This window comes from Chrysemys picta, chromosome 2 (assembly GCF_011386835.1).
Source record: "Chrysemys picta bellii isolate R12L10 chromosome 2, ASM1138683v2, whole genome shotgun sequence".
Classification (NCBI taxonomy): Eukaryota; Metazoa; Chordata; order Testudines; family Emydidae; genus Chrysemys; species Chrysemys picta.
This window is the reverse complement of record NC_088792.1, coordinates 198,909,837-198,933,679: the sequence shown is the minus strand read 5'-3', so window position 1 is coordinate 198,933,679 and position 23,843 is coordinate 198,909,837. Positions and strand designations below refer to the sequence as shown.

General features: G+C 38.4%; 1 protein-coding gene across 1 annotated transcript in view; it reads left to right on the top strand.

The window, feature by feature from the left end:
• Positions 1-23,843, top strand: part of LOC101940684 (cadherin-7) — a 100,110-nt gene that overhangs the window by 62,408 nt on the left and 13,859 nt on the right. Inside the window, exons 5-9 of the mRNA XM_005282707.4 lie at positions 335-502; positions 1,797-1,984; positions 17,479-17,732; positions 22,182-22,318; positions 23,523-23,644. Of these exons, the coding sequence (XP_005282764.1) occupies positions 335-502; positions 1,797-1,984; positions 17,479-17,732; positions 22,182-22,318; positions 23,523-23,644 (869 nt within the window). The remainder of the gene's footprint in view (positions 1-334; positions 503-1,796; positions 1,985-17,478; positions 17,733-22,181; positions 22,319-23,522; positions 23,645-23,843) is intronic.

Below are 23,843 nucleotides of genomic sequence, written 5' to 3'. Positions count from 1 at the left end.
AGTTATTTCAGACCAAGCTTCAAACAATTAGCAGGAGCTTACACTACATGGCTGATGCCTATGTAAAAGCTTTCTATGAATAAACTACTTTTCTTGATCACTAATTTCACAATAGGAAAGATAAATCTATAGATGTTGATGCTGTCCTACGTAGACCTAACAAGGACCTTCACCGTTGTACCTGACAATATATTATATACATGGAGATACTGGGTCAAGTCATCATTGTATCTCATTACAACACTATTATTTTAAGGCAAACATAATGTTTATGTCAATATATTTACCAATAATAAATGCAACCAATGACATTGTGTGTTCTGTTGTTCTCCAGGTATTATCAAGACTGCACTTCCGAACATGGATAGGGAGGCCAAAGACCAGTATTTACTTGTTATTCAAGCAAAGGATATGGTTGGACAAAATGGTGGACTATCCGGGACCACATCTGTAACTGTCACCCTGACCGATGTCAATGATAACCCACCACGTTTTCCACGGAGTAAGTTCCCGATACTTTATGACAATTGCTACCATTTCTAAATGTTCTTGCATGCTGTACATTACATACCATCTGTAAAATGGAGCTTATAATACTTATCTCCTCTTTAAAGTGCTTTGAGATCTCTTGATAAAAAATGTTATATCACAGCTAGGTTATATTATTAGTAGTATTAGTATTATTACATTGCAAACATCTACCTTATTTATCAGTCCACACAAAAATATTTTTCAGATCAGTTTAAGCAAAGTGATGCACACTATGTACATGTATTAATATCTTGTGCTCTTTCCCTGACAAAGGAAAGATAAAAGATTTATAGTGCAGCATTTACTTCTTGGATTTCAAGATGCATATTTTTTTCTTTCTTGCTACACTTCACATTCCTTTGGAAATTCAGCAAGATTTTTCTTGTGCAGACACTCAGTGTTTTATAAGAAATCAATCTTGGAAGAACCAGAAAACCATCTGCCCCCAATTTACTTGTGTTGACCAAAATGGCTCTTGACTTAAACAAGAAGAGGAAAGAAACAAGTATATTACCAAATTCGAGGCACCCTGTTTATAAATTACATTTTATCTCATCCCTTTTCTCTCTTTCAATGGTCTTTCATTGCTACAGGAAATTAGAATAACGTGCAGAATGTATTCATGCCCAATCTGGCCTCTTCTCAAGTGTATATGAAAAACAAATATGTCCAAAGAGAAGGAGAATTAGATTTCCTGCCACCAATTGCTTGTGGTATTAATAGAACAACAGTGAATCTATTTCTGGAGGTGAGAATGGTATTGGCTGCACACTACACTCAGAAATCCCTTCTAGCTGCATTGAATATCACTTTCTACTTGAACTACAAGGTTGACATTTTCAAGGGAGAGGGAGATGCACTTATTAAAGGGTCAGACACTGAGTACATCTCAAGAGCCAGCCATGTCAAGTATGGGCAGGGCTTCCTTGAGATTTATAGTAATAAAAATTAGGGCTAATACTCATTCTATTGGCTTTTACTGTATTCCCCTGATATTATAGGAAATATACCAAAAAAATCTTGTTCTCTTGAACCTTTTTAATAACAGTTCATCTCCTTACTTCACACCTTCATTTAGAGAGATGATTATAAACAATCCCACAGACCTGGTGGGAGAGAGTGGAGGATGGAGGAATGATACCCACTGTCTTTCACCTGAAAGGGCAATTGTTCTATTTTTCAACTAAGATTTTTATGTGGTACTTTCAATAGAGTTGTCAAGTTAATATAAGTCATGACCCCAATGATTATTTTAAATTTCACAGGGTCATATCAGTATAATGTCCCAGAGTCCTTGCCTGTGGCTTCAGTGGTGGCCAGAATAAAAGCTGCAGATGCTGATGTGGGACCTAATGCTGAAATGGAATATAAGATTGTGGATGGTGATGGCCTTGGAGTTTTCAAAATTTCTGTTGACAAAGATACACAGGAGGGAATCATTACTATTCAGAAGGTAACATTGACTCATTTTTTTTTTATTTGTGGTGGAGTAAGACCTATGTAGTAGGTATAAGGATGAGACTGTATGGTTAAGATGGGGAGGATCCTCACCTGCTGTTACTGGGTCATGTTAGCAGAGCTCATTTTGATTTGAGTTTTTTTTTTAAATGCCTGAACATCATTTGTATTGAAAACTCTTATGATTTTATCATGAGTCCAATGATCTTTAGTGTATTTTTTTTAAGTCCCAGCATCTATAGAATTATCTGAGAATCTCAGCTTTCATTTATAAACATGTAGCTTTCTAGCCCTCAAGATTGCAGACAAAAGCCACAAGGCAAATAAAAAGGATCCCAAGTTTATTATTTTTTAAAATCTCATGATTTTTAAGCCATTCTCATAATTTTTAGGGGCCTGAATTCACAATTAGAACTGTGTAGGATCCAGAATTTCCATTCTGTGGGAAATTCCACAAATTGTTTACAGGTTGAAGAGGTGATTTCTGCATGATATTGCAATGTACTGCCTGATCCTGTGAAGGTACTGAGTACCTCCTGAGAGCTGCTGACCTCCCCTGAAGTCAGAGCAATGTGAGGATGTTCAGCTTCCCCCCAAATCAGTTCCTAACACTGCAATGTGATTTGCAAATATCCTCTTTCAAGGCAGAAGCAATCAAGCATACTTCTTGCATACTGTGCTGATTTCTACTTAACACATATTTGAAATATAGCTAGTGAAAAGTTAGCCTTTTCTTTGTTCAGCAGCGAAATTCAGTGTGGCTTCTTCAGCTTGCTCATTTAATGTCTCCAAGTACAGCTCTGGAAGAATTATGCCTGTCCTAGAGGGAGAACATTTGTCAGTGTCACACTGAACAATATTGAATCAGTCTGGGGTCTCTTATGATCCAAGTCAGGAGCTGACACATATGTTTTAATTTTGCTATGGAACTTAGACTCAGAGAATCTTGATTTCAGTGTTGTGCAGAGTGGGGTAAATAACTGCCATTCATTATTATTATTATCTCTGTTGTCATTGTTATATTTATTGTTGGGTTTTGACCTGTCCTTTTCAGTGCTGAAAATTTGGTCTGGAAAGTGTTTCATGAAATGTCTGGTGAACCACATTAAAAAGAAGGTTATCAAATTTTGACTCACTCTACTACTCGATTCTGTTAACCGTTTTGAAACCTTTTTTGGGACAAACAATAGTATCTCAGAAATATGGTAGTATTTTAACATGGAAAGTCAGACTTTTTTCTCGTATGGGGTGCTTCCAGCATCCCATCCGTTTTCCTGATTTTAGCAACCTGGCCTCATTTGCATAGCCTAACACACTAAAATCTACCCTTGAAGCACATGGCAAGCTCAAGACCCTCCACAGTACATAAGCTCCACACTGGAGTTGCACAAGGGAACTCAGCGTGGGCTGGGTATGTAGGGGTGCCTGTGCACAATCAAAATAGCCTCCTTGCTAAGCTTGCATATCCCATTGCAGACAACGTTGAGTGAGGGGGAGAGGGATTGACAGTGGAAGACTCCAGGACTGATCCCAGGCTTGGGGCTAGGATTTCATTTCCCAATTCCCTTTCTCTGCAGTCCACTTATACAGAATTAAATTACGGGTACTGTATGCAGGTGGAGTGGATTTCAACTATAATGACGAACATGCTAGCTCACAACTGAATCAGCCAGAGGGTGTCACTGCATGGTAACATCACTGAGCTCTGCATAGAAGTGTAAGGGAATGAGCGTAAGTCTGTAACTTGGAACTTACCTAATAGCAATGCTGTGCTACCAACTGCAGGAAGTATTCTACACAAGTGTCTGTAATTCATTGACTTCTTCCCAAAAATCAGAGTATGCATTAAGGAACAAAATTCCAAAGAAGCCTCCATGCAGCCTCCAAATTTTTTGCCCGTAATTTAATAATACATAATCTGTTTGTGTGTGCAGATGTCATTTGTGCACATATCAAGCAATCAGATGTCATGGGAAACACTTCTGAATAGGGAGGCTTGTGTTCAAAATACAAAAATGCGTGTGCAACTGTGCATCTTGGCTTTTGCACATAGTTGCTACAGTCATTTGTGTAAATCAGGCAAACGGGCATGCAAAGGACCACTTGCTGTTAGAATAAATATAGGAGCACAGTTACACTTGCCTCTCTGTTTAATATTTGGCTTCCTGCTGCTTGGTTTTCACTTAGAAATTATGATTTTACATTCTGGCTTTAGTGGGGCACAAATTTAGAGATAATTAAAATTTTGGTCCCATTGTTAAGGGACTTAATTTTGCTTAATTACAAATCATACACAGAGCTTATAGAATCATTAGTTAAAACAAATGAAGGTGATATTTCCTAAAAATAAGATATCAATGATATAGAAAGAAATGAGATTTAGGGATATTAGCAAATAAAGCAGAACTTGTTTATATTAAGACTGAATGGGAAAATGAAAGAAACTACCCAAGTCAGCAAAAGATGTAAATAGCGTATTATAAAATAATCTATTAAGGAAAGAGCTGGGCGGATGTTTGGAAAGGGCCAGCCACAGGGATGCTGCTATTAAGACTCAGAAGCTAATTTATAGTGGTGTATTCAGTGAGATTATTTGTATCTAATAGATCTTGCTCATTTAATATGGGTATTGTCTTTGCTGAGGTTGAGATTGAAGTATGAGCTTTGGGAGGGTTTTAGAAAGATACACATCTGTATCTTAGGGGCACACGTTCCAAAACAAGGAGTTGTAGTCTTTGTAGCTGTACTCTAAAGTGTACAATACATTATAAATCAGAAATAAACTTCATGGGGTATATTCTGTCTTCATTTACACCTTTTCATTCCTGCTCAATTCAGTGGAGTTGCACAGGTATACCTGGGGGCTCCAAGATAGGTTCCCTACATCTTCTTCCCACTGTTCCCTGGCAACACAATAAAAAGCAGGATTTGGCCAGTAATATCTTAAGCAGCATTGCTATGCAGGGCCATGTAGAAGTCTTGCATATAGATCAGTAGAAACTCCGGAGCTCTCCTTTCTCTGAAAGTTTGGGAAGGACCCTTCCCTCAGTTAATGGAAGAGGTTGGAACAAGACCCATCTTTCGATTGTGTGCATGTGCTTGTGATGCCTTACCCGACTCCATGCCAGGCAAACTAGGATTGGACACCAGGACTGGATGAACAGGAGAAACATTCAATATTTAAATTTGTTTCAAGCTCATGTCACATAAATTAATTGTTTTTATTTTCTTTTGATTTTGGAGATCGTTCCTTGGGATAAGAGTCATGTCTTCTACAAAGCAGAACGCTCAATTGGGGATTAAATAATAATAATGGGTGAAATCTTGGAAAATTGAAATCAATGGGAGTTTTGCTATTGACCAAGTTTAATCTAGTAAATAATAATAATTATTATAGAAATGAGCCATTTGCATTGCTATTGGCATTTTAAAAAACCCAACCAACCAGCAAATTAAGTCCCTTCTATATCACATGGCACATATTATGCATTTGAGTTACTAATCCGTTCCTTACCTAACAATGCATGCACTCTTTGTATGAGCAAACATTTTATCCTGCTTATATATAGAAACACACATACCAATACATTGATACATTGTTCCTAGCATGTCAGTTTTCATTTACTGCCTGAAATCAGGACTTGAAAAATTTACCAGATATGTATGAGTAAGAAAACCTACTGGTCAGAAGCAAGTACAAATAATGAATGAATGAGGACTCACTACCAACATCCCAGAGGCCTCATGAAAAACCCAGCCCATACCTATCCCCAGCTACTGGAAGGATGGAAAGTCCTGGGACTAGTAGCAGGGAGCTGTCCTAGCAACCTGCTTAGTGTGTCCATCTTTCATAGCAACTCCTGGCTAGTAGTTATCTGATCAGTTTGGAGCCCCTTCTTCTCTCCACCATGATTCCCCCACCCTCCCTCACCAAACAAAACAAAACAATTCTTCTGGCTGCTGGAAGGGAGAAAAAGTATGTTCATTTTACTTTCCCTCCTAGCACAAAACTGCCTTCCTGACCTTTGTAAGGGCATATCTTCACGACTAACTCTCCACTACTCCCCTGGCTGCTGCAAATGGAAGGAGAGGTTTTTTTTTTGCTTCTCTGTGTGTCCTCTAGCCTTAGGTTCTGTTTTTCTTACCCTTAGTGAATAGCTAAGTAAAATCAATAGGAGTTAGGCAACTCACCTACTTTGGTGCTTTTGTAAACCCTGCTAGGCACTTGTATGTATCTTTAGGGGCCTAAATTCCTTTAAACATCTGGCCCTACGTCATTTTTGAAAATGGGACTTAAGCACCTAACTGCCTTAGGTGCTTTTAAAATTTTTACCCTTGGTCTCTCTGTGCCTCCGTTCTCAATCTCTAAAGTGGGGATGATAGCTTTTTCTTACCTCACAGGGGTGTTGTGAGTGTACATATTTTAAATGGTGAGGTGTGGGGGGCATTATCAGTAACTATGATTGATAGGAAACTTTTTTTAAAGCTTAAAATCTACAGATGTGTATGACACGGAGTCACCACTCACAAGAAAAAGTGCCAACTGTACTTACCAGTCGTACATGGAATTTTAAAACGTTGCCTGACATTCTCTGTGTTGGTCTTCCTAACCTTTTTGTTGTCTTTTAAAAATATGAATGCTTAAAATTCACTTTATTTTTAAAGTATGAATGCTTAAAATTCACTTTCTTTTTTAAAAAGGGATATGACTGTGTTGATATTGTGGGTTTTATTTGCTGGAAGAGCGAGCTGAAGGGACAGTGGAGGGGACATGATTGCAGCAATTGCACAATGGACAGAGAGAGCATGACTATAGGCTTGTCTCCTCTTATCAGGGGATCGACCCATGGCGATTGATCCACCGGGAGTCGATTTAGCGGGTCTAGTGAAGACCCGCTAAATCGACCACTGATCGCTCTCCTGTCAACTCCGGTACTCCACCGGAATGAGAAGCATAAGGTAAGTTAATGGGAGAGTTTCTCCCGTTGACCCAGAGTGGTGTATACACCGCAATAAGTTGACCTAAGGTACGTTGACTCCAGCTATGTTATTCACGTAGCTGGAGTTACGTAACTTAGGTCGACTTAGCCCATAGTGTAGACCTGCCCTATGACTGTTCTTTCTATTGTTCAATTTTGGTGTTCTTGAATGAGCCTTATCAACATTTAGCTATTAATATTTTATTTAGTAAGGACCCTACTGATAAAGTAATTGTAGAAATTATGTCACATTCTTCTCCCCAGAAGTAGCCTTGGAGTTGAAATAGAATATGTGGAAGTGGAATCATGGTTTGATCAATTATTACCCCCAATCATAATAAAGGAAACTTACTTTTTCAAAGTGTCTGTACAGAAATGTGCTTGGACAATTGCAAAACAAATTTGCACTGGCTGTTTGCACAATCAGATGTTTTGAGCATGCTTCTCTTTCTGTATGAAAAAGCATACATACAATTTTGCACAGGCCATATTGTATATGCATTCTTAAGCATTTACACCTAAGGGTAATGGGTGGAGAAGAGAACCATGTATATTGATTTCAGTTTTATTTACTTGTTTTTTAATTTAATATATAAAAGAGTGTCTGTACCCATGTTGTAGGCAACAGTTAATCTTACAGTCACAAAAACATTACCCCATAACACAATACATTAAGAAAATGACTGATAGATAACAAAGTCTCTTATATCCATCTCATCCCACTCCATCTAAAAGTTTGCCTTCCCCAGAAGTGTTGTGAAATACACAGCTTTTAAAGTGGTAATGGTAGTAGTAGGTAGGTTGTGCATATCTTATTTTATTTAAATAGAATATATAATAAAGTCCTTAAAAGTGATAGAGCTTGCTCCAAAGTCCTTTGAAGTCAATGGAATGACTTCAGTGGACTTCGGAACAGACCTTTACCGCAGTGAGAAATCCTGAAAAGCAGTTGGAAGATGGTCATACTTGATTTTTGTCTAGTAACAAGTATCAAGAAGCAAGATTCACTTTGTAGAGCTGCTGTTGAGTTTGTCTTCATTTTCCTCTCATACACACCCCCATCACCAATATCACCACCCAATTTGAATGTTATATGAAAATAATTGAAAACAAGTGATGCAAAGTAGTTTGTGTGTGTGTATGTGTGTGTGTGTATTGCTGTTGAGTGATTATTTTAAAACCTGAGCTGGCTTCTAAGAGTAATATTGGCAATTATAAAAAGAGGGCTTTTATGAGTGAGCCTTTGAGTGTTAACATTCCATTTTTTCCAGCTAGGAAATTTGCTTTCAATTCTGTATCAGAGTTTACAATGTAAGAACTTGAGCTGTTCTTGGTTCCTTTGAGATACAATGTGCATTTGTTTGATGTACTGTGGTTTTCAATATGAGACCTCAACTGGGCTTAAAAATGGGATTTTCACCTCTGTAAAGTACATTATTACAAAGTTACCATACAGTAAAAAAATGAGCATTACAAAAATGGGCTTACTGTGAAGGATAACTGCATATCCAGCTTCTGTACTATGGATGACTTGTTTTGTAATTTCCTTCAGATAGGACAAAATCCCTATCCCCAAAAAAGAAAGAAAGAAAAAAAAAAAGACAAGATGAATGGAGCCTGTACAGGATCTAATCAGATAACACTAATGCACAGATATTAATGAAGCTGTCAAGCTCTATTCACTGTACTGAAGGAAGAGCTAACGTATACATTGTCCTTTTAACCTTCAACACTGATGTAGTGATTTGTAAGCTTTTGGCTCGGTATTCTTTTACTGAAAATGTGCTTCTGTTATAGCATGCAGTAATGAGGGGATAATCTGAAGGCCAGATAAATGACGCTCTGTATAATATTAGCATCAATGCTAATTAGATTGATAGAAAGAGAAAAAAGCCAAACCTGCAGATCTTTCCAGTGTACTTTTCTGCCTTTTATTAGTGTCTGTAATGTGCAGTATCTTTGTCATTTTCTATATTGAAAGTTAACCTTGTTTTGAACACATATTTCTTCCAGGTCAGTAATAATATCTATTGCTTCTATCATAACTGAGAAAGGGTTTTCCATCCTCCCAGATTACCTAAAGTGTGTAGCTTGATTTTCTGCCTTAAAGCCTGCCATAGAAGGCACAAGTGTCCTATTTATGAGCGTTTGGGAAGTATATCCTATGTCAGAATCAAACTCTTAGGGCTAGATCCTATAAATGCTTCCTTCTGCTGCTGCTTCATCTTATTATTGGGGTATCATTTTGCTGTATATTGTACACATATATGCAAAGAGACAGTCTCTGCTCCAAAGAATTTATAATCTAAAAAGACAAGGCAGACAATATTATTATCCCTATATAATACTCATACTAGAGTTATTATGACCTCCATATTACAGATGGGGAATTGATGAACAGAGATATTAAGTGACATGCCACAGGTACACAGGAAGTTTGTGATAGTCAGGAATTAAGCCCCAGACATTGCCTGAAAAACAAGACATCTTAATCTCTACTGTAAGTAGTTCCATTGACGTCTGTGTGGCACTACTCACAGTAGAGTAGTACAAATTCCTCTGCTGGCCACCTGTTCAGGACTGAATTTTACTCCGTATTGTCAGAAGTTTTCACAATTTTTAATTCTGTGAAAAATTTGGAATATTTGACCTTTTGTCTTGATTTGGGATGATTTTTTTTTTTTCAAAAATTCTAAATTTTAACAGGAGGGAAATGCCCTTTTCTGTCCAGGTCTACTGTTGAACACCCTCTTCAGAGTGCTTAGTTACCATAGTTACCACTGATTTCTTTGAGAGTTGAAGGCTTCCATCATCTTATTGGAGGTTCCCAACACCCTCCAGGACTGGCAATTCACAAGAATTAATGATGAGCCCAATTTCTTTCTTAAAAATGTATAATTATTTCTGTGAACAAAGTCTACACTATATTACTAAATGCATTTTCCCATCAAAAATGTATTTTAAAAGTTTTTGGACCATATTTCTTTAGCAAAGGTCCCTGTAGGTTTAGGAAACAATTGGTAGCACGGAATGTCCGATACTGCAGTCTCACTGCCCTTCAGATACCCTAGTAAGCCAGCTTGTAAAACATATGTAAACTACATGATCTTATTCATCCATCCTTCTCAGTAATGAAATACCTCCCTCTCATGAATATGTATTTTATTTGCCCTTTATTGTTTCACATTGAATCTTCTATCACTCCTGTATCCTTGAATTACAATCTAAAAGAGAAGTAAATTTCTTCCCTTAGGAAAAGAGGCCAATAAATGGTAAAAAATTAAAGGTACATGTCAGTGGGTCAAATGAATATTAATGTGTGGTTAGCAAAACAAAGGCCAAGATGTGTTTTAATTTTTAAACTTACCAGAAATTTTAATTTAAATCATTTTTATGAACTACACATCATAACAGGAATATCTGTAAAAATTGAACTTTGAATCATACTTTTTTTTAACTTGTTGTGCCCTGCTCTGTTTGAATTAGGCTTTGCAGAGTTTATCTGATGCAGTATATTGTACTATTTACACATTTTCTTTTAAAATGGAATTCCTTATGAACCTTTTTTTCTTTGGAGTGCTGACTTTGGCAGTGATGTTAGCTGGTCACTAATATCTAATAAAAAGATATTTTACTCTGCATCCTGGTAATAGATTTCCACATGTGTGATGAAGTCCTCCTGTAATCTAAAACATCTTACTCCAACATATTCTATTGTTGAAGTAACGTAACCACCTAAAACCAACCTAAAATTCTAAAATCAAAGGGACATTTGAAACATAAAACTAATGTATTTTTTTAAATAACTGCTACCAGTACCATCCAGCAGAGAGTTAGCAATAGGTGGTATATAGTATATGAAGAAACCCCTCATATAAATTTTGCGTCCAGTGTTTCTAGCTCATAATATGGCCCTGTGTATTACTTGATTCTGCAGCATCAGAATTTGACATAGGGTGAAAACCTGGCTCTGCTGGAGTCAGTGGATGTTTTGCCATTGTCTCTAATAAAGCCAGAATTTCACCCACAGAATGTATTGGTTGTTGCAGAATTATAGAGTGAGATGTTAAATTACCTCTGTATTTGACACTGCCACATTGCGACTGCTAATGGAACACCGTGTCCAGTTCTGGTGTCCTTACTTTCAAGAAGGATGTTGAAAAATTGGAGAGGGTGTAGAGAATAACCAACAGAATGAATTAATTGGAAAACTTGTCTTATAATAAAAGACTCAAGGAACTCGCTGTATTTAGCATAACAAAGAGAAGGTAAAAGGATGACTTTTTCAGCATCTGTGAGTACTTACATGAGGAAAAGAAATTTGATAAGGGTGTGTGTGTGTACCAAATGTGAGACCTGGGAAGCATGGAAACTTCAAAAGACTTATATTGAGATGTGCCAGACTCTGTCACAGGGAATATTTATAAACATTTGTGAGCTAGGGATTGTATTCTAGCTCTATGGAGGAGAGTTACCAAGCATCCTCCAGGAATTAAAGTCAGTGGGGTGTAATTACTGCAAATCTCAGGACAGGTAAACAACTTCAAAGAATTACCACCCCCTGGGGGTAATTGCATATACTGATTCAGACCATGTTCAAGAGGTCCAGGAGTCAAAGAAAGAGCTTTGTGTATAAAGGGTCACTCTGAACTGTCTGAGGGCCTCTCATTTAATCCTCAAATTGGTATGAATTTGTAACCTAGAGGGCAAAACCCTCCTGGAAGGTTTTAAAGTACTGCCAACTTACCAGGATCTCCAAGTGGAAGATGGGTAATACCTGGTAAGCTAATATGTGTATAGACTGTTTTCTGTTTCTGATATACTTTCTCTGTAACGATTTTTTCCTAAGTAAATGTACTGTGCTCTGAAAGCTGGTTGTTAACTGGAAGAGCAGAACAGCTGGTGCTGGACTAAGGTCAGACCCCTGGGATAATCATAGTGACTTGCAAGAGGGCAGTAAGCCTAAATCCCTAGTCTGGAGGGAGAGGGAAGAAGGTCCCCACTCAAAGACGTGATGGTTGGAAGTATGAGACCTATGGGAGAGCCCTTGAGCTGATCCCAGAGGCAACAGAAGTTCAGTTAACCCTGGAACTGTGACAGAGGGCTTCTCAATCTATCAGACAAAGGAGTAACAAGAACCAGTGACTGGAAGTTGAAATTAAATAAATTCAGACTAGAAAGAAAGCACTTTTTTAAAAAAAATCAAGGGCTGTGAGGGATTCCCATAACTGGATATTTTAAATCAGGATTGGATTTTTTTTCCCCTAGAAGGTATGCTTTAGTTCATGCACCACTATTAGACTTGAAGCAGGAATAAATACAGGGAAATTGTATGGCTGTGTTATAAAGTCAGAATGGATGATCACAGTGGTCCCTTCTAGCCTTAAAACCTACAGATATATGTTCCAGAATAAAATCTTTTCTTTCTGTTTTGAAGTTGTGTTTCTGGCCTCATAACTGAGAGTGAACATAGGCTTGAAAATGTGAACCAAGTGCAAATCAATAGATCAACATTTTCCTAAATCTTCAGACAGCCTAAAACACTAGCTCTAAGGGGTGTGAGCTGCCCTAGTCATCTTTATGGTTTTTAAACTCTGAAATCTTAAGTTAAATATCAACAATGTTAATTCTTTTATTTCTGAGAATTTTAGCAGAAATATGCAACTTTTGTCCAGCTGCCCCAAGCTCCAGTTACTCCCATGATAATTTTTATGATTCAGTTAAACCTTGTCAGTACAATCACCTGCAGCAGATTGAAAATGTTGGGACAGTACATGTTAAACTGAAATTAATATCAAAATAAACAGAATGGGGCTAGTGTACTGACTGTATTATTCATTTGCATAGCTAGCTCATTAAAACCTCAATTTTCTAATTTTAAATGAAGCTGCCACTGCCACAGCACAGCGCCACAGAATTCAGACACTTGGCTACAGAATTGTGTGCACTTTGCCTCAGAGTTCCCAGGCTTTGCTCAAAACATACCATCTTTTCATCTTTAACATTTTCTCCCTCCTCTCTATGACATTGTTTGGAACCTAATTTATTTCACTTGTATGGGTAGTTGCGCTAGAAAATAAGAATAGCCTTAACACATTGCAGGTTTCTTGTTCTCTCTGTAAGCCTGATGCACAGCATATTATATCAATTGCTTCATTGCCCTGTTTCTGGAACATCTCTTAGATACCATACATACCACAATTCCTGCCAGGCTACATCATGCTAGCACCCAGGGCTGGCTCAGGCTTTTTTGCCGCCCCAAGCGGCGAAAGAAAAAAAAAAAAAGCTGCTATCGGCAGCACTTCGGCAGTAGCTCAACCGTGCTGCTTCATTCCTCGGCGGCAATTCGGCGGCGGGTCCTTCAGTCCAAGAGGGGCTGAGGGACCCGCCGCCGAATTGCTGCTGAAGACCCAGATGTGTGCCCCTTCCCATTGGCCGCCCCAAGCACCTGTTTCGTTTGCTGGTGCCTGGAGCCAGCCCTGCTAGCACCATGCATACTGATACTTAATGGCTGATTGAAGTGGGTTCCTCAGATTGTTGTATTTCAGATGTAAAACCAAATGGAGGTTGAGACTCAAATAACTATTTGTTTCCATAATAAAAATTAAAAACAGTCCACTCATATATCAAAATTACAGTAGATCAAGAGAATCTGCTTTATTTTAATACTTGAACTGCTCAGAATGACTGTCTTGGACATGATTTTTGAATGCCTTAGGCCCTGATTCAACAAATCATTAAACATAGAATCATGGAATCATAGAAGATTAGGGTTGGAAGAGACCTCAGGAGGTCATCTACTCCAATCCCCTGCTCAAAGCTGGACCAACCCCAACTAAATCATCCCAGCCAGGCCTTTGTCAAGCTGGGCCTTAAAAATCTCTAAGGATGGAGGTAACCCTCCTAGTGAAATAGTTTTCCTAATATCCAACCTAGACCTCCCCCACTGCAACTTGAGACCATTGCTCCTTGTTCTGTCATCTGCCACCATTGAGAACAGCTTAGCTCCATCCTCTTTGGAACCCCCCCTTTCAGGTACTTGAAGGCTGCTATCAAATCCCGCATCACTCTTCTGCAGACTAAATAAGCCCAGTTCGCTCAGCCTCTCCTCATAAGTCATGTGCGCTAGCCCCCTAATCATTTCCATTGCTCTCCGCTAGACTCTCTCCAATTCGTCCACATCCTTTCTGTAGTGGGGGGCCCAAAACTGGACGCAATATTCCAGATGTGGCCTCACCAGTGCCAAATAGAGGGGAATAATAACTTCCCTCGATCTGCTGGCAATGCTCCTGCTAATGCAGCCCAATGCTGTTAGTCTTCTTGGCAACAAGGGCACACTGTTGACTCATATCCAGCTTCTCGTCCTCTGTAATGCCCAGGCCCTTTTCTGCAGAACTGCAGTTTAGCCAGTCGCTCCTCAGCCTGTAGCAGTGCATGGGATTCTTCCATCCTAAATGCAGGACTCTGCACTTCTTCTTGTTGAACCTCATCAGATTTATTTTGGCCCAATCCTCCAATTTGTCTAGGTCACTCAGGACCAATTTCCTACCTTCCAGCCTATCAACCTCTCCCCCCAGCTTAGTGTCATCTGCGAACTTGCTAAGGGTGCAATACATTGCATCATCCAGATCATTAATGAAGATGTTGAACAAAACCGGCCTCAGAACCGACCCCTGGGGCACTCCGCTTGATACCAGCTGCCAACTAGACATTGAGCAATTGATCACTACCCTTTGAGCCCAACGATCTAACCAGCTTTCTATCCACCTTATAGTCCACTCACCCAATCCTTACTTCTTTAACTTGCTGGCAAGAATACTGTATGAGACCGTATCAAAAGCTTTGCTAAAGGCAAGATATATCACGTCCACTGCTTTCTCCATATCCACAGAGACAGTTATCTCATCATAGAAGGCAATCCAGGTTGGTTAGGCATGTCCTGCCCTGGATTGTTCCTAATCACTGTCCTGACCTCCAAGTGCTTCAAAATGGATTTCTTGAGGACCTGCTCCATGATTTTTCCGGGTCAGACGTGAGGCTGACTGGTCTGTAGTTCCCCGGATTCTTCTCCTTCCCCTTTTAAAAGATGGGCACTATATTTGCCTTTTTCCAATCGTCTGGGACCTCTCCCGATCTCCATGAGTTTTCAAAGATAATGGCCAATGGCTCTGCAATCACATCAGTCAACTCCCTCAGCACCATTGGTTGCATTGCATCTGGCCGATTGGACTTGTGCATGTTCAGCTTTTCTAAATAGTCCTTAACCTGTTCTTTCACCACTGAGGGCTGCTCCCCTCCTCCCCATACTGTGCTGCCCAGTGCAGTAGTTTGGGAGCTGACCTGGTCTGTGAAGACAGAGGCAAAAAAAGCATTGTCTACTTCAGCTTTTTCCACATCATATGTCACTAGGTTGCTTCCCCCATCATTCAGTAAGGGTCCCACACTTTCCCTGACCTTCTTCTTGTTGCTAACATATCTGTAGAAACCCTTCTTGTTACTCTTAACATCCCTTGCTAGCTGCAACTCCATTTGTGCTTTGGCCTTCCTGATTACATCCCTGCATGTTAGAGCAATATTTTTATACTCCTCCCTAGTCATCTGCCAAAGTTTCCACTTCTTGTAAGCTTCCTTTAAGCTCACAGAAGATTTCACTGTTAAGCCATATTTGCTATTCTTTCTCCACATTGGGGTGATCTGTTCCTGCACCCTCAATAAGGCTTTTTTAAAATAGAGCCATCTGTCCTTGACTCCTTTCCCCCCCATATTAGCCTCCCAGGGTGCCCATCAGCTCCTTTTGAACACAATGACCCAAATTCTTCTCTTATTTATGCAGGTGTATACACTGTTACAGGTTGTACAGTAAAATTAATGTAAACATCATTGATTTTGATGGACTTACTCTGGATATATATATATATATATATATCAGCGTAATTGGCCCACAGTGTATGCAGGTTAGCAGATTTGGTTCTGATTTGGCTAATAATTCCCATAAACACTGTTCCTCCAAGTGTGTATAAAAATGTTTTGCAGATATCAGCAGGTTATTGTGGCAGGGCATTTCAGATGCTAACAATTTTTTCCAGTATCTGTACAATCAAACCAATTTTCTGGAAGTATTTATAGTCTCGTGAACATAGTTTGAAAGTGTAGCTGATTAACCAAACTGCAGACTTAGCAAGGCTTCAGTCTCTTCATTGTTGTCTATAAATGAATACTTCTGTAATGTAGAAGGTAGCTAGGTAGCGAGGCACTCAGTGCATCCTGACTCCATCAGGCTTAGACCTTCAGGGTAGCCAGAGACATTACATTGTAGAGTATGGGCATATCGCTGATATTAATTCACTTCTTTCTTCCAGGGTCTTCTATTGCAGCAGGATGTCAAATCATCATCAGTCAAATTTGTCCTTTAGTTTCATGGGGGCTACTCTCCAAATCATATCCTTGTGTTCTAGAAAAGATGATTGGGTCTGGAATATTGAGTGCTGTGTGTTTCTGTGTGACTTCTAATATGATATTAATTGTCTGCGAAAAATATATTTATATAGTGGATATTGATGAGGCAAAACCAAGCGAAGCAACTTTTGCATAGACTGTTTGATAAATAGTCTAGATCAAATGTTCTCTGGGCTACATCCAGATGCAATATGCTATGATGCAGACAATATAGCGTGATGTTGATTTGCTGTGGTGCACTGTATCCAAACTGCTTCTGCATTTGGGCCATCTCATTGGTCGGTATCTTTCTAACACTGTCTCAAAATTCTGTCCAACTGTTGTAGTCTTTTAAATGAGAATTTCTAATGAGTAACCCCTCCGCCAAACGTATAGCCCTAGACAGTGCAGTAAAAAGGAAATTATAAGGTGATATTATATTGATGGTAAATATTCATAACACAAAATGAAGGATTCACACACATTAAAAACATTGGGTGAAATTCTGGCCCTGGGAAACCAAGGGGATTTCATCCTTAGAGAGGGATTTTCAAAAATAATCATTACTGGCCATCAGCTTCAGTAGAAGCAGAGTAGGCCAATGCCGGGCATTTTTGAAAATCCCCTTCAGACAATACATCTCATTTGCCTTTATATGCTACAACAAGGATTCATTAAAACCACATGGTAAAGTTTTGTTTTTCGGTTTGTACTCTTACTCCATTTTGGTTAAGCAGCACTGGCTTCTCCTGTTGAATTTTTGCTCTTTCCCTTGGCAGTTGCATGTTGTTTTATAACTACAGAATTAATGCACTGATGGAAAATAACTTTAGCATTTAATTGGCAGCCTTGGAGTTAATCAAAATATCTTGGATTAGATGGAAGGAGATACTGCAAATAGTGGCAAGCTAAATGGTAAAAATCAGTAGTTTTCTATGAACTGCCAGTCAAAAATGCTGCCTGGATACCAGTGGCAAAGTTCTTTATATACATACTGACATTTGTCAATGAAAGAGTTTTGCTGCACCATCTCTTTAACTAGTAATTAAATTTCAAAATAACTTTCTCTTTCTAGGAGCTGGATTTCGAAGCTAAGACAAGCTATACACTGAGGATAGAAGCAGCAAATAAGCATGTTGACTCTCGCTTTCAAAGTCTGGGACCCTTTAGCGATATGACAACAGTGAAGATAATTGTGGAGGATGTGGATGAGCCCCCTGTATTTACCTCCCGTTTGTATTCCATGGTAGTGTCTGAAGCAGCAAAGGTTGGCACCATAATTGGAACAGTTGCAGCCCATGACCCCGATGTCTCGAATAGCCCTGTTAGGTAATTATAAGGCTTTGTTTATGTATGTATGTACGTACGTACGTACATATGTATGTATGTTGTCCTTTGATGTCATTTTGTCCACTATATTGCAGGATTATTCATTTGTAACAGAAAGGATTATTTCGTTTTTTTCCCTTGTGGCATATGTATGTGCTGTTTGCTTATTTTGACTCCAGTGTTGCAGTAGCTTTGATCAATTTATTTAAATCTCTTTAAAATATATATATATATATATATATATATATATATATATATATATATATATATATATTCAGGATTCTGAAACAAAAAATCACTTGATTATCCAAGTTCAGCAGCGGTTGGGAAGAATCCACAAACCATAGCTTATGTCTCTATTAAATCAATTATGCCAAACCTATTACAGAGAAAACTATGTAAAAAAAAGAAGTGATGAATTTTCTGGATGCATTGATAATGTGTATGTTGTAGAATTTGTATTCACAAGAAGAACAAACTGGAGGTTCATTTGTTTAGCAAATTATATTTGTATAACTATTTGTGTGAAAGATATGTCTTGCATCTGATGAAGTGGGCATTCACCTAAGAAAGCTTATGCTCCAATACTTCTGTTAGTCTTAAAGGTGCCACAGGACCCTCTGTTGCTTTTTACAGATCCAGACTAACACGGCTACCCCTCTGATACCTGAGTAAAAACAAAAACATTTTAATATTGTAGTTCAGAAACTTGGACCTGAGGTTCCACAAACAATTTCAACTATTTCCCCATATCGTCACCACAGTGTGGATTGTCCATATATCATAGAAATGGACAGAGTCAAGAAACATATTTGGTTGCATGTGGGCAATGAAGACTCAGCAGGGGGTTACAATAAGTATAATGGTGTCCTAAACAGGATAGAAAGGATGGCTCAGATACGTTGGCTGTGTGCCTTTGACTGGTCCCACTAAGGTCAAATATCTGCCATCACCACAGGAAAAGATGTGATCACATTTCCCTCGTACGAAGGAGGGAATGAAAAATCTATTTCAGGTATTTCCCTTCTCTGTGCATGTTTAGGTGGAGAATCTGCCATTCCTCCATAATATCATGCTTGGGACCCAAGTATTATGAGCATACGACAAGGAGCCGCATATAGAAAGAGTGAATTTTATGTTTGTGGTTGTGTGGGGAGAGAGGGACAGAAAATGATCACATAAATTAAAACACAGCCAGATCACTGTAATTCGTTTTCTAAGTACTGTATAGGTGTTAATACTAGATGTCAGAATGATATCCACAGGATACAGACAGTATAAATAAAAGTTTTATATAATATTTCTGTCCCACAGAAATTCTAACCTATTCAAGGTCCGTGGAAAATAGGGCAATTTATTTAAGAGAAAGTTGCTGTTAAGTGTTATTATTGTTAATATTATTCATTTGGCATACGCACTGAAAACCTTATATGGTGCTAATTAATTATTTCACCTTTTCTGTTATCTAATTTTTATTTACACTTATTAAAGGTGATTTTGTCACTATGTTGTGGCTCTGTAATTTACAATGCAGCAACCCTAATATGTAAAAATAAAGCATGTATCTCACTTGAAGAGGTGATATATGTGTTCTCTCTTTCTCAATATAGATTAGCAACAGATTCAAAATACATGTACAAACAAGTACTAGATGGATGAGTTGGCATGGATTTACTTCTGAAATTTATCTTCACTAAGCTCTCTCTGCCATGGCAGTGTTTTCTGGCAGTGTTGTTAGCATCTGGTTTATAAAATTTGGTTTTAGTAGAACTGCAAGGGTTAGTGTTAATTCCAACTTCCATCTATACACAATCTATCCTCAGTGTACTCTTTTTTTCCTGTAAAAAGGTGACGGTCAAATTCTTGATCTCACTTTTGTCAATTTGCACCACTACAGCAGCACAAAGCAGCTATAAAACTAGCTTAATTGGCATCTCGATGATCTCTCCAGGCATCTCAAGGTTGCGTAGGACTCAAGGGTAGAGCAAGCCAAAATTTTTCAGATAAAACTTTTTTCTGCAAAAAAAAAAAAGCAGATTCAGCGACATCAAAATGGTTCACTTATTCATTTCAGTTTCACCAGATTGTTTGTATAAAAAAAAACCCACCACCCTTTCTTTGAAACATTTTGTTTCAACATTTACAAAACTTTTTTTTGATTTTTCGATTCAAAATGAGATTTCCTCTTGAAATTTCCTTTAATTTTAATAATGAAATAAAAATGTTTAAACACTGCTCAAAATGGAAATTACATTTTATTATTTGATTTCAATTTTCTGAAAGTTTGTCCCAAAACTTTATTTTTTTTTTTCAGTTTTTCAGAATTACAAGTGAACCAAAAAATCAGTTATTAACTCAGCTCCACAGAGGGGATGTGATTGGAGAAAACAATACAGAAATAGCCAGGGTGTGCCAATGACATCATAATCCCTGGGTGCCGAAATCACACCAGGAGAAAACACTGATATAAATTAAAGTGTCCTGAGTCTGCTAAAATTTACATAAAGGATCAGACTCACCAGGATTGGAAGAGCATAAAACAGCCATCTATATATATAAATCATATATATAAACTTCCTAAATGGATCAATATATATATTGATATTATATATATATGATTATTTCAACAATGTATGTTCCAAGAAGGAAAATTGATATTGACTAAAGAACTGAATTGCTTAGAAACATACATGTCTTGAAATTTTGGGTGGGATAGTGTGATTATAAGATTAGACACTTCTAAACCTTGACATCTAAGAAAAATAGAGGATGTGGTAAGAAAAGCAGGAGTTATCTCAAAAGGTAATGGGAATTATTGAGGTTTGAAATAGCTTTGACAAAGGACCTGCCTAACTAATTTTCAAATACAACTGATACTAAAGAATTAAAAGATTAAATCACATTGAAATAGATTTTTAGAATTTGAGTATGGATGCAGTACTTGTAAGTCAGTGTTAGGGAAAATCTCTTTTTCAGAATGTTTAAAGAACATTCATTTTTCTTCTTGTTCTACACATATGTGTTGCAATTTATGTAATCCATTGTTTCTAAAACAGTAAATCTTTGGCTCATCAGATTGCTCAGCGATAGTGTTAATAACTGGAAAACCTGGGGTTTGGCAAGGGACTGAATCACTGCTGCTGGCAAGACTGACTGCATTGCAAAAATGACAGGTACAGCATACTCTCTAGGGATAACATGCCAGCCATGAAACAGTTGATGAGCACTGCTGACCAAGTACACAGCAGTTCTGGCATGGAGAAAAGGGAAAATTGAAATAGAAAAGACAGGAAATACAATAAAATAATAAGGAGTGTTTGCTGATGAGAGAGGGGAAGTTCTAAATGATGAAAGCCAAAAAGTTTTGATTAGTGCTTCTGTTGACGTAGCACCCTCAGTACATAATATTATACAGTAAAGCAACACCAAGTGTATAACAAGTCTCTGCTCCAGACAACTTGCAGTCTAAAGGGACAGATGAAAGCAATGCAGTACAGCACAGAACAAACTGGCATAGTACAATATAGTACAAATGCATAATGGTATATGGTCATTATATCTGGGAAGTGATCTCTTTGAGATAGCTACTGTAATTTGACCTTCCACATTTTTAAAAGGTTTGATCAGTAGTATACCAAAAGTGAAGTAGTTGCATTGTTACGGCAGTAATTATAACATCTGGCCAGATGATGATTCTTTATCTCACACTGAGTAGTAAATAAGAATGGTATGTCAAGGCGTCATTGTTAGTAAACCTAAAACTGCATAATCCCATCTCCCATTTTCACACAGGAAAAGTAAACAGTGAACAGGTTCTCCCTTTCCTCTGTGTTGTTTTCTGTTTGTTGCTGAGCTGTGTCCCCCTTCCTAGCAAACAATATGTTAAGCCAAGAAACTCAATGTGTTTGTCTAATGACAATAAAGCACCAGGAGCTGGCAGTCAAATATGTAATCCCCTGAACTCCTCCAAGCATTTTTTCCCCAGCCTTGTAGCACAGAGAAGACAGGAGCTCTTCCACTACTGACAGAAGTTCTGTTCCTCTCAGTGCCAGCTCTGCTGGGAGCTGCATGAATTTGATACAGCCCTGTGGCAAGCTTCCAATTGTGATTCACATTAGGTTGGGTTCAGGAATATGCTATTCCATGAATAAATGAATGGCTACCTTAAGGAGGAAAGTAAGAAAAGAGAAGGCAATACCTGTAACCTCATTTAAGAAGGCATTGTGTATGGGAACAGAGCCAGCATCTCTCAGCACAGTTCACTTTGTAGCATCGAGAGGCTGCATATACAGCTTTGCTTCTTCCAGGAAACCTGAGCGATATTGGACAAAAAGAGTCCAAAAAGGGGGAAACAATGAGTGCTCTCTCAATCTAGTGAGAAATTAGTGAAACATTTTAACAAACTATAGTTGAACATAAATCAAAAGTTTTCTTTAATCTTTCACCTAGGTACTCAATCGACCGAAACACAGACCTGGAGAGATATTTCAATATTGATGCCAACAGTGGAGTCATTACAACTGCCAAGTCTTTGGATAGAGAAACTAATGCTGTTCATAACATCACTGTTTTGGCTATGGAGAGTCGTAAGTTACAATTTAAAGGTTTTATACACAGAAGGAACACAAGCTACAGGTTCAGTTATAATAATTGCTTGATGGCGTTGAATAAAAATATGAAAATTTAGACCTATATACCTGATCTTACTATAGATAATGTGATGAGGACTGTGTTGTAAATAAGGTATAGATAGATAGATAGTTAAATAGGCGGGAGGGGTAGCTCAGTGGTTTGAGCATTGGCCAGCTAAACCCAGAGTTGTGAGTTCAGTCCTTGAGGGGGCCACTTAGAGATCTGGGGTAAAAATCAGTACTTGGTACTGCTAGTGAAGGCAGGGGGCTGGACTTGATGACCTTTCAAGGTCCCTTCCAGCTCTATGAGATAGGTATATCTCCATATCTTATCTGATAGATAAAGACCTAACACCTTGTGCAGTCATTTAGACCTGTCTCATTGCAGACAGGTGTTTTATTCATTAAGACACATGTCCTCTCAACTCTGTGATTATCAGTTTACTGTGCAATACCCCTTTCACCACAGATTAGCAATTGTCCTGTACACCAGTAGAAAGTAGAGGTCCATATTGCTAAAATCCATGATTGCTTCAATTTGGGGATGTAATTCAGGTTTGAGAAGAATTACACCATGTCTGCAAGTAAAGGTGCTAGATTCCTAGAGCTAGATTCACTCTTAATAGTAACGGAATTGCAAGGAGATTGACTTGAGTGTGTAGATGGTACTTCTCTTATGCTTCACACAGTTACAGGGAAGCCATAAATTCTGTCATGGCCTCCCCTAAATTACTGAGGGGAATTAACTGAATAAATGCGTCCCATATCCATTCAAATCATGCCCCATCCTAGGTGAATGGTACTATGCTGACTGGCTGTGAGCCCACAGGAGGTGGCAGGGTTTTTATGTCACCTTATTCCCATCACCCCAGGGACTTTTTGCTCCTGAGGTTTATACATTGGAATTTGAATTTGACCCCTACGGTGAAATACGGTCCCACTGAAGTAAATGGCAAAACTCCCATTGTCTGAAAAAAGGCCAGGATTTCTACCCTAGAGTTTATTTTACATTATGTTTCTAAGGGGTATTTTAATTGATTTTGACAGGTTTGTGCACAAGAAAAAATGCAAATGAAAGGCATATTGAGCCAAAAAAAACAAAAACTTGTAAAGGGTCTTTGTTTATGTGTTTGTTTATGTCTTTGTTTGTTTTGCACAGAGAACCCAGCACAGATTGGGAGAGGATATGTGGCCATCACTATCCTTGACATCAACGACAATGCCCCCGAGTTTGCCATGGAGTACGAGACCACTGTCTGTGAAAATGCTCAGCCTGGCCAGGTGCAGATCAATACTTCCAGATGTTTATTCACATTGGTTAGGCAGTAATTTCTTTTGAAACGATGCCAGCTTTAAGATAAAAGACAGTCAGCGTATTGCAATACAAATGACACTTTGGAAGGGCTGCGCAGCATAAACAAATATTAAGCAAAGTCTAAAAACTCTACCATACTGGCTACAGTGAAAGAGCTGCAGAAAT